Source organism: Pithys albifrons, chromosome 8, assembly GCF_047495875.1.
Source record: "Pithys albifrons albifrons isolate INPA30051 chromosome 8, PitAlb_v1, whole genome shotgun sequence".
Classification (NCBI taxonomy): domain Eukaryota; kingdom Metazoa; phylum Chordata; class Aves; order Passeriformes; family Thamnophilidae; genus Pithys; species Pithys albifrons.
Window position 1 is genome coordinate 39,206,399 of NC_092465.1, and position 13,330 is coordinate 39,219,728.

The following is a 13,330-nucleotide window of genomic DNA, read 5'->3' on the forward strand; positions in this document are numbered from 1 at the left end:
AAAATGAAGAAATAAGGAAGTCCAACAGAGCATCCATTGCTCCCCCAAGGTGTCCAAGGACATCCTTGTCCCATCTGTTGAGATGTCCAAGGTGATGCTCAACAACAGGACCAGCTCTGTGGGTGGAGACAGCCCAGGCAGCACCAGCATCCCTGCAAACCTCACACTTCCCAGAGCTGGGGCTGAGGGCAGGGACATAGCAGAGGGGACAGGAGAATTTCATAGAATCACAGAATCCTAGAATGGACTGGATTGGAAAAGACCTCCGAGATCATCAAGTCCAACCCTTGGGCCAACTCCAGTCCCTTTACCAGATCATGGCACTCAGTGCCACGGCCAAGCTCAGTTGAAAAACCTCCAGGCATGGGGAATCCACCCCCTCTCTGGGCAGCCCATTCCAATGTCTGAGCACTCTCTCTGCAAAGAATTTCTTCCTGATCTTCAACTTCAATTTCCCCTGGCAGAGCTTGAGCCCATCGTGCCCCCTTGTCCTATTGCTGAGTGCCCGGGAGAAGAGACCAACCCCAACCTGGCCAGAACTTCCCTTCAGGCAGTTCCAGACAGTGCTGAGGTCACCTCTGAGCCTCCTCTTCTCCAGGCTAAACACCCCCAGCTCCCTCAGCCTCTCCCCACAGCACTTGTGCTCCAGTCCCTTCTCCAGCCTCGTTGCTCTTCTCTGGCCCCACTCCAGCCCCTCAAGCTCTTGCCTCAACTGAGGGGCCCAGAACTGAACACCACACTCAAGGTGTGGCCTCCCCAAGGCAGAGTCCAGGGGAAGGGTCACTGCCCTAGGCCTGCTGGCTACGCTAGTTTGGATCCAGGCCAGGATCCCCTTGGCCTTCTTGGCCACCTGGGCACACTGGTGGCTCCTCTTGAGCTTCCTGTCCCTCAGTTCCCCCAGGTCCCTTTCTGCCTGGCTGCTCTCCAGCCACTCTGTGCCCAGCCTGGAGCGCTGCAGGGGGTTGGGGTGGCCAAAGGGCAGGACCTGCACTTGGCCTTGTTGAACTCCATCCCATTGCAATCAGCCCATCTCTCCAGTCTCGCCAGATCCCTCTGCAGAGCCCTCCTGCCTTTCAGCAGGTAAACTTTTCTTCATAAATGAAAAATTACTCCATTCTATGTACTTTAAATTTTTGATCTATGCCTGGTATGCTTGATATTTTCCCTAGGTCATTAATTACTTGATTTAAATAATTTAATTACTTCTCATCCAGATTTACTTGCCTAAATAGCTTCCATGTGCCTATTAATTGATTTCCTTAGAGCACAACCCTTCAGATGGCAGCTACTGACCCAAACATCTTGAATACATCCACTGTTGTGTGTTTAGACCTTGGAAATCAGTGGCAACTGCACCAGCCTCATTTAATCTGACCTTGATGCCCATTATTCAGCTCTGCTCACACCAACCGTTTCTGTTTGCAGTAGAGGACGATTTTCTTCTCTGATAAGAACTGCTGGATCAAATAATAATCTTACTCAGAGCAGTAATTCTGACTCGAGCTCGATCTAAGTCTTGCTGCCTGAGAGGAGCAAGATGCAATTCAACCTTTTCTCAGCACAAACCATGATCCAAGCTGGCACTGGGCCTGGTGCCCTCTTACACGACAGGATCAAGGCTGAAAACATTATCAACAAAGTCTCCTCTCTGTGCAGGAGGGTAGAAAGAATTCATGAAATTGTCAGAAAGGATAAATGCATAAATCAGCTAACACATATTTACGTACATATATAGAATAGAATCACAGAATCACAGAATCAGTTGGGTTGGAAGAGACCTCCGAGATCAAGTCCAACTCTTGGTCCAACTCCAGTCCCTTTACCAGATCATGGCACTCAGTGCCACGGCCAAGCTCAGTTGAAAAACCTCCAGGGATGGGGAATCCACCCCCTCTCTGGGCAGCCCATTCCAATGCCTGAACACTCTCTCTGCAAACAAGTTTTTTCTCATCTCCAATTTCCCCTGGCAGAGCTTGAGCCCATCGTGCCCCCTTGTCCTATTGCTGAGTGCCTGGGAGAAGAGACCAACCCCCACCTGGCCAGAACTTCCCTTCACGCAGTTCCAGACAGTGCTGAGGTCACCTCTGAGCCTCCTCTTCTCCAGGCTAAACACCCCCAGCTCCCTCAGCCTCTCCCCATAGGACTTGTGCTCCAGTCCCTTCTCCAGCCTAATATATACACACACAGCTCTAAAGCAGCAGAATAACAGCAGAAATGCTGTCCAAGCTGACTCAATATGCATGACTTGGCTCCTCTTGTTCATCACCCAAAGCCATCAAAAGCACCCAAAGTGTTTCTCACCTGTGGCAAGTGCAACTGGAGCCCCTCACTGGGAATGGGCTGGCGAGAGGGAGTCTGGTCCAGCTGCATGTTAAACAAGGATGCCAGAGCTGACTGAGCTGCCCGAGCTTTTGCCAGCTTCTTGTTCCTTCCTGAGCCTTCAAACGTCTCCCCATCCACTGCCACAGCCATGACAAAGTTCTTGGCGTGGCTCTCTCCACTCTCCGAGAGAAACTCGTACTTGAGCCCTGGCCGCAGCTCGTTGAGGATCATGACAGGGTTCTTCCCACTGGCAGTGGGGTAGGGGGACGGCGGGGGCAGAGGTGACTGGGAAAGGCTGCTGGCCACAGCAGATGATGGCAAGCCATAGTCCCCACTGGAGCTGAAGGACCCGTCCCCGTTGGAGCCGAGGTAGAAGGACGCGTCGGAGGGGACAGGCGTCTCAAACCCGTTGAACAGGGTGTCGGGGAAGTCCGCCTGGTCGGAGGTGAAGTCCGTGTTGACCGACAGAGTCCTGCCCATGGCCAGGTGGGCCTCCGAGGCGTTGGGGAACTGCACGAAGGAGCGCAGCGCCTTCTCGGCAGCGTGCAGCTTGGCCTTCTTCTTGGTTGGGCCGGAGCCCTCAAACACCTGCCCGTTGACCTCCACGGCCATGACGAACATGGGCGCGTGCACCGGCCCCGTCTGGGACAGCAGCTTGTACTGCAGGCCAGGCTTGATCTCATTCAGCTGCATCAGGGCGTTCTTGGGCAGGACAGGGCCCGGCGTTTTCTTCCTCTTCTTGGGGCGGAATTTGGCATGGCCATTGTTGCCCTCCTCCAAAGGCCTCTTCCTGCTGCTGCTGCCACCGCCGCCGTTGGAGAGCTGTGTCCCCTCCCCAGACCCTGTCCCACCGCTGTCCTTGGGCGGGACGTTGTCCACGTTGCGGTTCTCTTTAATGTCGGTGCTGCTCGAACCTGCGGTGCCCAGAAAGAGTAACTTACAATGCCTTCGGTGCAGGATCTTGTAAATGCAAAATTTATAGATTCCTTTATCTCTCTTTGTAACTGGTTAAGTGATGTGTGCTCACAGGTTACATATTTGTGCAATACAACCGTAGATAATAATAATGTAATACAGTCTTAGAATCATAGAATGGATTGGGTTGGAAGAGACCTCCGAGATCATCAAGTCCAACCCTTGGTCCAATTCCAGTCCCTTTACCAGATCATGGCACTCAGTGCCATGGCCAATCTCAGTTGAAAAACCTCCAGGGAAGGTGAGTCCACCCCCTCTCTGGGCAGCCCATTCCAATGCCTGAGCACTCTTCCAGTAATTCAAGAAATAACTCAACTCAGTGATCTTCAAACTACACACTTGATACAATCCTACAGCAAACACCCTCTGCAGCTTCTGTTTTTTTCATTTAAATTATGCTGGAACAAAACTTCTACTTCTAAGTTACATTTAGCCAGAAAAATGCTTTACATCAGAAATATCAGCTCTAGGAGCACATGGCCATAAAACAAACAACTATCATTAGAAGAATAAAAACAGATGCTTAACATCAGAACTCAGATATTTAATTCTATTTAATTCTTATTTTAGTCTTGGATTTTTCCTGTTTTTTGTAGTTGCTCAAATGGAAAAATTACACAAATAAAACTTGAGCAATGAAAAATCAGGCTGCTCTTTGGGAGGTCCCATGACTGAAGTGTTTGAACACTTTTGTTTCTCTTTAACTATTCCATATTTTCTGAATTCAATTCTTTTTCTATGGCTCTCCTAAACATTTTACCTTATCTCAATTTGAACTATAGCTCTCTGCTGTGCCAGCATGACAATAAGACTATTTTATATATTTCCATATAGCCTTCTTAAAAAAAAAATCTATTTGTCATTGACAAGCATAACTCCTTGCCAAGAAAACTGTCACGGAGTTACAAACCCAAAAATCATTATAAAGATCCTCTCTTAAGACTACGGAGAACAGAAGTGGGACAAAAACTGCACATTCACAACGATGGTATTTTAATAGGGTGGGGGAAGTCAGTGTAATATTAATGTAATGATTTCTTTTCAAAAGTAGAAAGTAAGGGTAAGGATATGTCAGAGCTATATTTAAGGAATTAACTTTGCCATGACGTCAAAGACCTCACTTTTACCCTGCTAAAGAAACTCAAGAAACTGATTATTTCTGCTTTCTATAGGCATTGGTGAATAAAAAGGCAAATTTAGTAGGTCAAGTATTTCTAACTCTTCTGTTCCTAAAATTCAAAATGTAACATCTACACACACCTCACGTGGAAAACGTTAACGGAAATGAGAGCAAACCAAGGTGGAAGCTCTTTCAGAGTGACAAATTCCAGTGGCACTTTCAGCCTTCCCTGAGCATCCCCAACCCTGCACACATCACTTCGCCCAGGTTACAAAGCTGATGGAATGGTTACTAAATTTTCATTTATAACATCCTCCAGCAAAAGCTCGATAGGTTACTCCTTTCGGTGCTCAAAGAGAAAGAAAAAGGAGAAAAAAACCAAAAAGATCAAAGGAAAATCCAAAATAGAAACACATTTTGTTAAATCACAGTAGCACAACATGGAATTGTACAGTACTGAGCATGCAATTAAGTCAATTAAATTCAGACAAGAATTTAAACACTGAGTTTTCTAAAGCCTTTCATTGCAAGAAATCTGTTAATTTAATCAAATATCTCTTGTTCAGCCACAAACATATTGCCTGCAGAATGTGGGCTGGAGGGTCAAAACTGTCAGTGCACAGTGTTCATGTATTTATTCTTCTTATAAATACATATTTATGGTGGAGGAATCTAAGGAAAATAGAGGGAATTTTGAAATCTTTCCTTACACTGAGTCTCTTACCTGAAGCTCCAAAAACTACATCTCATCTAAACCATAATTTCTGAAACATTGCACCAAGAATATTTGTTATTAATCAACACGATTTTTAGGCTGAACTTAAATAACTAACACTAATTAATTATTTCTAAAACCAGAAACAATTTTCATACGAAGACTAACAACCAATGCCTGTGGAAACCACAGAAGGAAAGCAGGAGTGGAACAGACTCCAGTTGAACATTAAAAGGAGAATTTTTGCATGTAAGGGAAGCTGAAGGAACTCTTTAATCCATCTCACAACCCAGGCAGGAGAAATGATGCCCTGACAGAGAGAGGAAGGGACTTGTAGGGAGCAGGAAGCAAAATTACAGCTTACCTTGTCTCATTAAGAGAGAGGGGAAGAAAACTACTCCTTGCCCAAGAGCTACTGGGCTTGAGAGCTTTGGACAACCTGTAGGGTGGGAGAAACTAGGAGAGAAAGCAAGGGGGGAGCTGAGCTGGCAACACAACCCAAGCTGAGCCAGCAAAGCAGGCCAAGTGTCTACACTGAGGAGTTGATCCAAATCCAAGCAGGAGATGGAAAGAAAAAAGCTGCCTGTGCAAAGCAAGAGGACCTGTGGTTTTTCAACTCCCAGAGTCACCCGACTGCAGAGAAAGGAACTCAGACTGAGGGGAAGGTGTGCTTTGGATCCTTCTCTTCAGGATTCTTCTCTCTTCCCTGTCCTGCCCAGCAGGGGTGAGGTCCTCTAGTTACCTTATGCTTGAGGTCTGACAGGTTAGTCCATATGTAGCCTGTTCCAAGTCAGGGAAATCATCTCTACTGACTTTCCATCCTGTTCAGACACCAGTAACTCCCCCAGCACAGCCTGTCCCTGCTGCTCAGGAATAGCCCTCCCTTTTCCAGGCACCTCACCTTGCTGGAGAACTTCGGAATGGCCCTCCTGGCTCATCCCCAGCGATGACAGGGCCACCAGGTGTCACCAGCAGGACAGGGAATCATTCCAGGACACACCAGGGACACAGTGGCCCCTTCCCAGGGTAGTCCTGAAGTTCTGGGCTGTCCCACAGACCCACCCAGGCTTTTTTTGCCCCCCCCGGCTTTTTTTTCCCCACCAAAATGTCTAATTGCTTTTACAGACCCCAAACACCCTTGGGGTATCCACAATGTCCTGGGCAAGGCGCTTTACACCTTCATTAGCCATTGCATGAAAACATCTCCCATTGTTTGCTTTGAACCTCCACTTGTTGGTCTTAATGCATCAATTGAGTTTTATTTGCTAATTTTTTTCAATTCTAAGATTAAACACCTCATGCCATGCCTGACCTTACAGAGATCTGCAGCATTTCAACCTTCCCAGCCTTCCTCCACACTGCAGGGCTCCAGCTGTCCCTTGTCCTGAGCTCATGCCAGGTGGGAATCACCATCCCCTGAATGTTCCAGAAACTGTTGAGATCATTTTAAATTCTATCAGTCTGATCTGGAGCCCAGTGTTCAGTTTTGTGCTGCCAGGATCAAACTAAAATAAGGCAGGAAAATGACAGCTGTAAATGTTACAACAGTGTTAGAAAGTATAAAACAAAGGAGAGAGATGGCAGAAGTAAAAAAAATAACATCTGAATTATAGAACACCTCTCTACATTCAGCAGGAGATGCTCTTTATTATTCTTTTTCCTTTTTAATTAAACTTTGTGGGGCTGGACCACATTTTCTCATTGTATGTCTTGTCTCAGGAAGGTTGCACAGGCTTGGTGGATTCCTACCAGACCCAAAAATCAAGAGGTTGAAAATCAGCCTAATTAGGATTTTCAGTGTCCTTTCCCACCTCTGCATTTTGCAGTCTTAAAACAAGTTTTCAAGGAAGGAATGCTTTGGAGAGCCCTTTGAGGACCATCATGTCTGCTGTGAATTCAATGCTTTAATGCAGCATTAATACACCTGATGACTGAGATCCTGTTTCCTTAAACATTTATGCAATACATGATTTAAAAATTGGACATTTTTCATGAGACTGGCATATTTTGTAGTTACTAAAATTATTAATTTTAAATTCATTACATTTAGATGACTCTTAGCTGAACCAAAAATGGTTCTAGCTACCCTTTGCACTGATTCTGTCATATAGGGCCTGGGGAAATTCTTTATTTTTTTCTTCTTCTCTTTCTTTTCCTTCTTCTCTTTCTTCTCCTTCATCTCCATCTTCTCTTTCTTCTTCTTCCTCTTTCTTTTCCTTCTTCTCTTTCTTCTCCTTCTTCTCTTTCTTCTTTTTCTCTTTCTTCTTTTCCTTCTTCCTCTTTCTTTTCCTTCTTCTCTTTCTTCTTTTTCTCTTTCTTCTTTTCCTTCTTCTCTTTCTTATTCTCCATCTTCTTTTCCTTCTTCTTTCTTCTTCTCCTTCTTTTCTTCTTCTCCATCTTCTTTTCCTTCTTCTCCTTCTTCTTCTTCTCTTTCTTCTTCTTCTTCTTCTCTTTCTTCTTCTCCTTCTTCTCCTTCTTTCTTCTTCTCTTTCTTCTTCTCCTTCTTCTCTTTCTTCTTCTTCTTCTCTTTCTTCTTCTTCTTCTCTTTCTTCTTCTCCTTCTTCTCTTTCTTCTTCTCCTCCTTCTTCTCTTTCTTCTTCTCCTCCTTCTTCTCTTTCTTCTTCTTCTTCTCCTTCTTCTTCTTCTCTTTCTTCTTCTCCTTCTCCTTCTTCTCCTCCTTCTTCTTCTTCTTGTTATTATTATTATATATTATTTCTATATAGTCTTATTTATTATTATTTCATTATTCATTATTTTCATTAAAAACCATCATGGTCTCTTCTGAGCATCTTTTAGAAAAAAGAGCAAAATCAGCAAAGAGAAAGGTCAGGACATATTTTGGTGTCCCAAGTGTCCAGAATCCTTCAGGCACAGCCATGCAAAGCTACAGAAAACAAAAGCATTCTGAATATCCAGATCTTTCCCCAAATCTCCTGTAACACCTTCTCTAGGACCAATGGGTAGAGGAGGAAGACCTTAAATGCTAAACTCTCAAACACTGTGTGTGCTCAGGAATATTAATTTAGCAGCATCATCACTGTCTTACATTTCAGCTGAACCAAAACAATTTTAATTTTTAACCACAGGCTACAAAGACTGATATTCCCACCTTCCCTTCCTTCAAGAAACTTTCCCCAAGTGGAGTGACATAAAATGAAAAAAAAAGAAAATTAAGAGGCAACTTCTCATATGTCACTTCACAATTTTAAGAGAGATAAAAATAAAGAGATTAAGAACTCAAAAACCATTTATCTTTCCATAAATCAAAATTAAGGACTGAAGAATTTAAATTTTGACCTCTCCCTGATGAATCTGATTATTTAACCCCTGAAATTCAGGACTTTTGTGTGGACACAGGGACAAAGGAAGGTCATCCTGCACTTTGTATTAACACAGTGATCTGACACCTCCAAACACACTTCTGGGAGACAACTGAACTGATACAAATGAATTCCAGGAAAAATATTCAGAATTCAATGGAACCAGGCTCCTAAAAAGATGAAAAATTCCACGAATGGTTTCCCATATTGATGCACTAACACAGAAAAACAAAAAAAAACAGGAGCAGACAAAAATGTGGGTTTGTTCAGGGACAGAGAATGTCACTGTAAAGAGATTTATCCAGCTCAGGAAGGCCTCCTTTATTCCTGCTCAGTTATACTCCTTATTGAGAAATGTTTTAGGAATAAAAATAATCTTGTGTGAATTACCCAATCACACTTTACTTTTCCTAAGTCCTCCTTAGGGACACCACTTTTAGAAATGGCTGAAGCTTCCATTTGAAGTAATTTTTTTTATACCAAGGAAAGGAAAGAGTTAGTAAGCACATTCCAGTGGAGTTCACTACTCCACCCTAAGGAAAAAAGGTTCATTCTGGTTTAAATCATATTTTTTGCTTTGTTCTGGGGCTTTTTGGAGGGAGATGTTTGTTTGGGATTTGTTTGATTTTTTTTAATTTCCCCCTAGAATTTTTCTGTGACTCCACCAGATGGAATTATAACTCCTCTTCTCCTACATTGCTGGGTTTGTTCCTTTTAGACATTGCCCCTTGGAGGAAAAATAAGCATGTTTGTTATTTATCATACAATCATTTACAGGCAGGCACAGCAGCAACAGAAGAAAAATTCACAAAAGAAAAGACAACAGCAGAAATATTTTGTAATGTTTTGGTGAGAATACTTTTCTCACAGGTTGTCTGACCTTCAGCCCAGAGTTTGCAGCCTCACAGCATTTTGCTGCATCAAGATGATCACTATTTGATTATTCTTGTTTTTTAAAGGCACTTTAATATTTCAGTAGCTCAGGGTTGGGACAATCAGCACTTAATGAGAATAATCAGCTCTTCCAGATCATCCTTTGCCTTCTCCTTTCTCCATTTCTGCTTTCCCTCCTTTGTTTTCCACTCTTCAACTCCATCCTCTTGTTCTCACCCCTCAATTCCCACTGGAACTGAACCCTTGGCATGGGCACCACTGGCACCTCCTTCCTTCACTGCTGGTTCAGAACAGGGAGATATTTCTGAAATATTTTGATTAGTCAGCAGCTGCTGCAAGAAAAATGTAAGGAGTGAGGTGGGTATAACACAGAAGGTATAACTACATTAACATATTTAAAACACTTCTAATGCAAAAGCTCCACTTCATCTCTCTATATTGTATTTTAAAAAATTGTCATTTCTGCATCTGAGGTTCCTTCACAGTCGTCCCTGTGCTCGTGAGGAAAAGTCACCTTCAGAAACCACGACAAGAGTTTATTACTATTTATTTATTACTATGTAAATAAGCACATCTTACTCATGTTTTCTTCATCATCTACATCCATGGTGAAGTATTTTTGCAGGTTTCTTGGCTGGTGGAGACTGTTTCTGTCTGGAAAACAGAGAGAGGGGTAGTTAAGCTTTAAGGTACCAGCTGACAAAGTAAAGCATTAAATGTCCTTTCAAAGCAGCAACCTGGGCCTTTGTGTTGGGCTGTTTGGTTAAATCCTGACCCAAATCCCTCCTAAAACCGAGATATCATCAGTGACTGAAGGATGCAGCCCCACCTCAGGCCACAGTGGGTCATGGAACTCTCTCCTACATGGACTTTCTCACTCACTGAAACACCAGATTGTTTTACATAAAGGTTACCTGGATTTGGGGAAATAGATTTTATTAATTTCCACTTCAAGAGAGACCAATCTAGAGGTGGGTACATCACCTGACACCAAAACACAGGTGAATACTCAGCACTTGGTTTGAAAGAAGGTAACACTTTTATCCAAATCAAAAGTGGTCTTTTAAGAGTGATGGGGTTTATGGTTTGTTTCTAGTTCAGAGTTTCCTGAAAATTAATCAATACATAAAATCTGTTGCTTTGCAGGTAATTGTTCCCATCTCACAATGCCATGAGTGACCCCAAAACCACGCAGGGATTACACTTTTAACAAAAGATCTTTTAATACAGGGAGGAAAAAGCAGCAGAGCATTAAAGGGCTTCACATTCTTACACTGCAGTGAAACAAATCACAGAAATTGGTATTGTGCTTGTCAATCTGTTGAATTTTGTGCATCTGCCTCACTGCTTTTCTGAAGCATCAACTGAGCATTGTGATTTCTACGTTCTGCATTGCAATTCTTTTTTTTTTTAATCACAATGTATTCATTTTCTGCTGATTCCTCACCACAATTAAGTGTTTGGAAAGTACCTGAAGGGAGTAAAGACAAAATATAAATGCAAAATTGTTCTGTGATAATCTAGTTTTGAGTCAAACTTTCCTTCCTTTTCCTTCCTTTGCGCAAAGTATGGGGCAAATCCAGAGTACAACTCCAAATGTCAAACATAATGAATTAGAATGTTCTGGTTTTACCTTTTTTAAGCCAATTTGGTTTTATCTTTTTTAACATAAGAAGTAAAACAAATCCCTACAAAAACTACCACCCAAAAATTAAAGAGATTTTTAGGGATACAGAAACAAATAATACACTAAAAAGACTAAAAAACAATACCACTTATAATAAATACCAGTAATACTACCAAAAATAAATAATACTACTAATAGATAACTGTAACACAAAAACAAATATCAGAAACTGAGGAACAAAGAATAACATTAAAAAGTACAAATAGATGTGTAAGTTTGCAACTTGAACATCCTACACATGTTACTTCTCCTGAGGCTCCCAGGATCACCTAAAGTAATTCACAGAATTTCCACAACTCCTCCTTTATTTTTAATTTAAAGACTGTACAAAATCACTACCTAAACTACAGTTTATTCACTGAAGCTTTAGGTAACCTGTGGGTTTCAGAGTGCCAATCCTTCTGCCATGCCCTGTCACCATTCACCTTGTGTGTTACACACAACCCCTCCAAAGGTGGGTAACAAATCAGAGAATCATCCGAGAATCCCGGAGGGGTTTGGGTTGGAAGAGTCACAGAATCATAGCATGGATTGGGTTGGAAAAGACCTCCGAGATCATCAATCCAACCCTTGGTCCAACTCCAGTCCCTTTACCAGATCATGGCACTCAGTGCCACGGCCAAGCTCAGTTGAAAAACCTCCAGGGATGGGGAATCCAGCCCCTCTCTGGGCAGCCCATTCCAATGCCTGAGCACTCTCTCTGCAAACAAGTTTTTTCTCATCTCCAACTTCAGTTTCCCCTGGCAGAGCTTGAGCCCATCGTGCCCCCTTGTCCTATTGCTGAGTGCCTGCGAGAAGAGACCAACACCCACCTGGCCAGAACTTCCCTTCACGCAGTTCCAGACAGTGCTGAGGTCACCTCTGAGCCTCCTCTTCTCCAGGCTGAACACCCCCAGCTCCCTCAGCCTCTCCCCACACCACTTGTGCTCCAGTCCCTTCTCCAGCCTCGTTGCTCTTCTCTGGCCCCACTCCAGCCCCTCAAGCTCTTGCCTCAACTGAGGGGCCCAGAACTGAACACAACACTCAAGGTGTGGCCTCCCCAAGGCAGAGTCCAGGGGAAGGGTCACTGCCCTGGGCCTGCTGGCCACGCTAGCTTGGATCCAGGCCAGGATCCCATTGGCCTTCTTGGCCACCTGGGCACACTGGTGGCTCCTGTTGAGCTTCCTGTCCCTCAGTCCCCCCAGGTCCCTCTGCCTGGCTGCTCTCCAGCCACTCTGTGCCCAGCCTGGAGCGCTGCAGGGGGTTGGGGTGGCCAAAGGGCAGGACCTGCACTTGGCCTTGTTGAACTCCATCCCATTGCAATCAGCCCATCTCTCCAGTCTCTCCAGATCCCTCTCCAGAGCCCTCCTGCCTTCCAGCCTGCCCAGGTCCCCCTGCAGAGCCCTAATTAACCACCAGTAAGACTCTTGGCATATTAGCATTCCCATCAACCAGATGATCTATTATGGGTATCTATCTATATATACAGACCTATCTATTATTTTCGTGGATAGTCTCATGCAGTTACATGCAGCAGTTAACAGCAAACATCTCTCTTCAGTACCAGAAGCAGCTTCTTCTCTGCAGATACACAGCTTAGGTACCACACCCAACATCTACCCAAAATCCATCTGTGACAAAAAAAAAAACAACAAACCAAAAAAACCTAAAATTGTGACTACAAAAGGTGAAATTTTTTTTGTGGGCTACAAAAACCATTATGATGTTTATGCATCATCATTAAAGCACCAGTATTATATGTCATCGTGATGAGATAAATGTCATGACAACCACGAGAATCTAAGATGGAAAACAACTCACAGGTTGAGATAAAGCAAAATGTTGTACATGCACAGGCATAACTGAAACTGAAGCACAGTGAGTGATACACGCTTGGAAAAAAGGCTCTAAAACTACTTTATGCCAAAATATATTAAGTTTTCTAAGCTTGTGAGTATCAGTTCAGGATAAATTTTCCCTGAAAATGAATTACAAGGTCCTGAAAGGTTGTAGAGAAACTAATTTTCCTGTTAAGCAAATAGTAATTTCAGAGTTATTTTTTTCAGTGTGTACGAAACAGCAAAAGAAAATACTCCCAAGACAATAAAATGCTTTAAAGGCTTTAGGCAGTGCAGATATTCCTAGAGAACACTGATAGCCTCACACCAATTTAACAAGTCTGTACCACCACACACATGGAGCAGAATAAAGATTAGAAGCATGAGAAATCCTGGGAAATTCTTATTTGTGACCAAAGTTAAGAGCAACGCCCACTGTCAAGACTGTGTGTGTGTTTTATAAAAGTAACTGATTTCCAT

At 43.4% G+C, this 13,330-nt stretch overlaps 1 protein-coding gene across 5 annotated transcripts in view; it reads right to left on the reverse strand.

Moving 5' to 3' along the window:
- ADARB1 (adenosine deaminase RNA specific B1) overlaps positions 1–13,330 on the reverse strand; it is a 109,821-nt gene that overhangs the window by 39,356 nt on the left and 57,135 nt on the right. For all 5 annotated transcript variants that reach the window (XM_071561653.1, XM_071561654.1, XM_071561655.1 and 2 more), the window contains 2 exons: positions 9,926–10,000; positions 2,302–3,236 (listed from right to left, as the gene is read on the reverse strand). In XM_071561653.1, coding sequence (XP_071417754.1) covers positions 2,302–3,236; positions 9,926–9,953 — 963 coding nt within the window. In that variant the 5' untranslated portion in view covers positions 9,954–10,000. The remainder of the gene's footprint in view (positions 1–2,301; positions 3,237–9,925; positions 10,001–13,330) is intronic.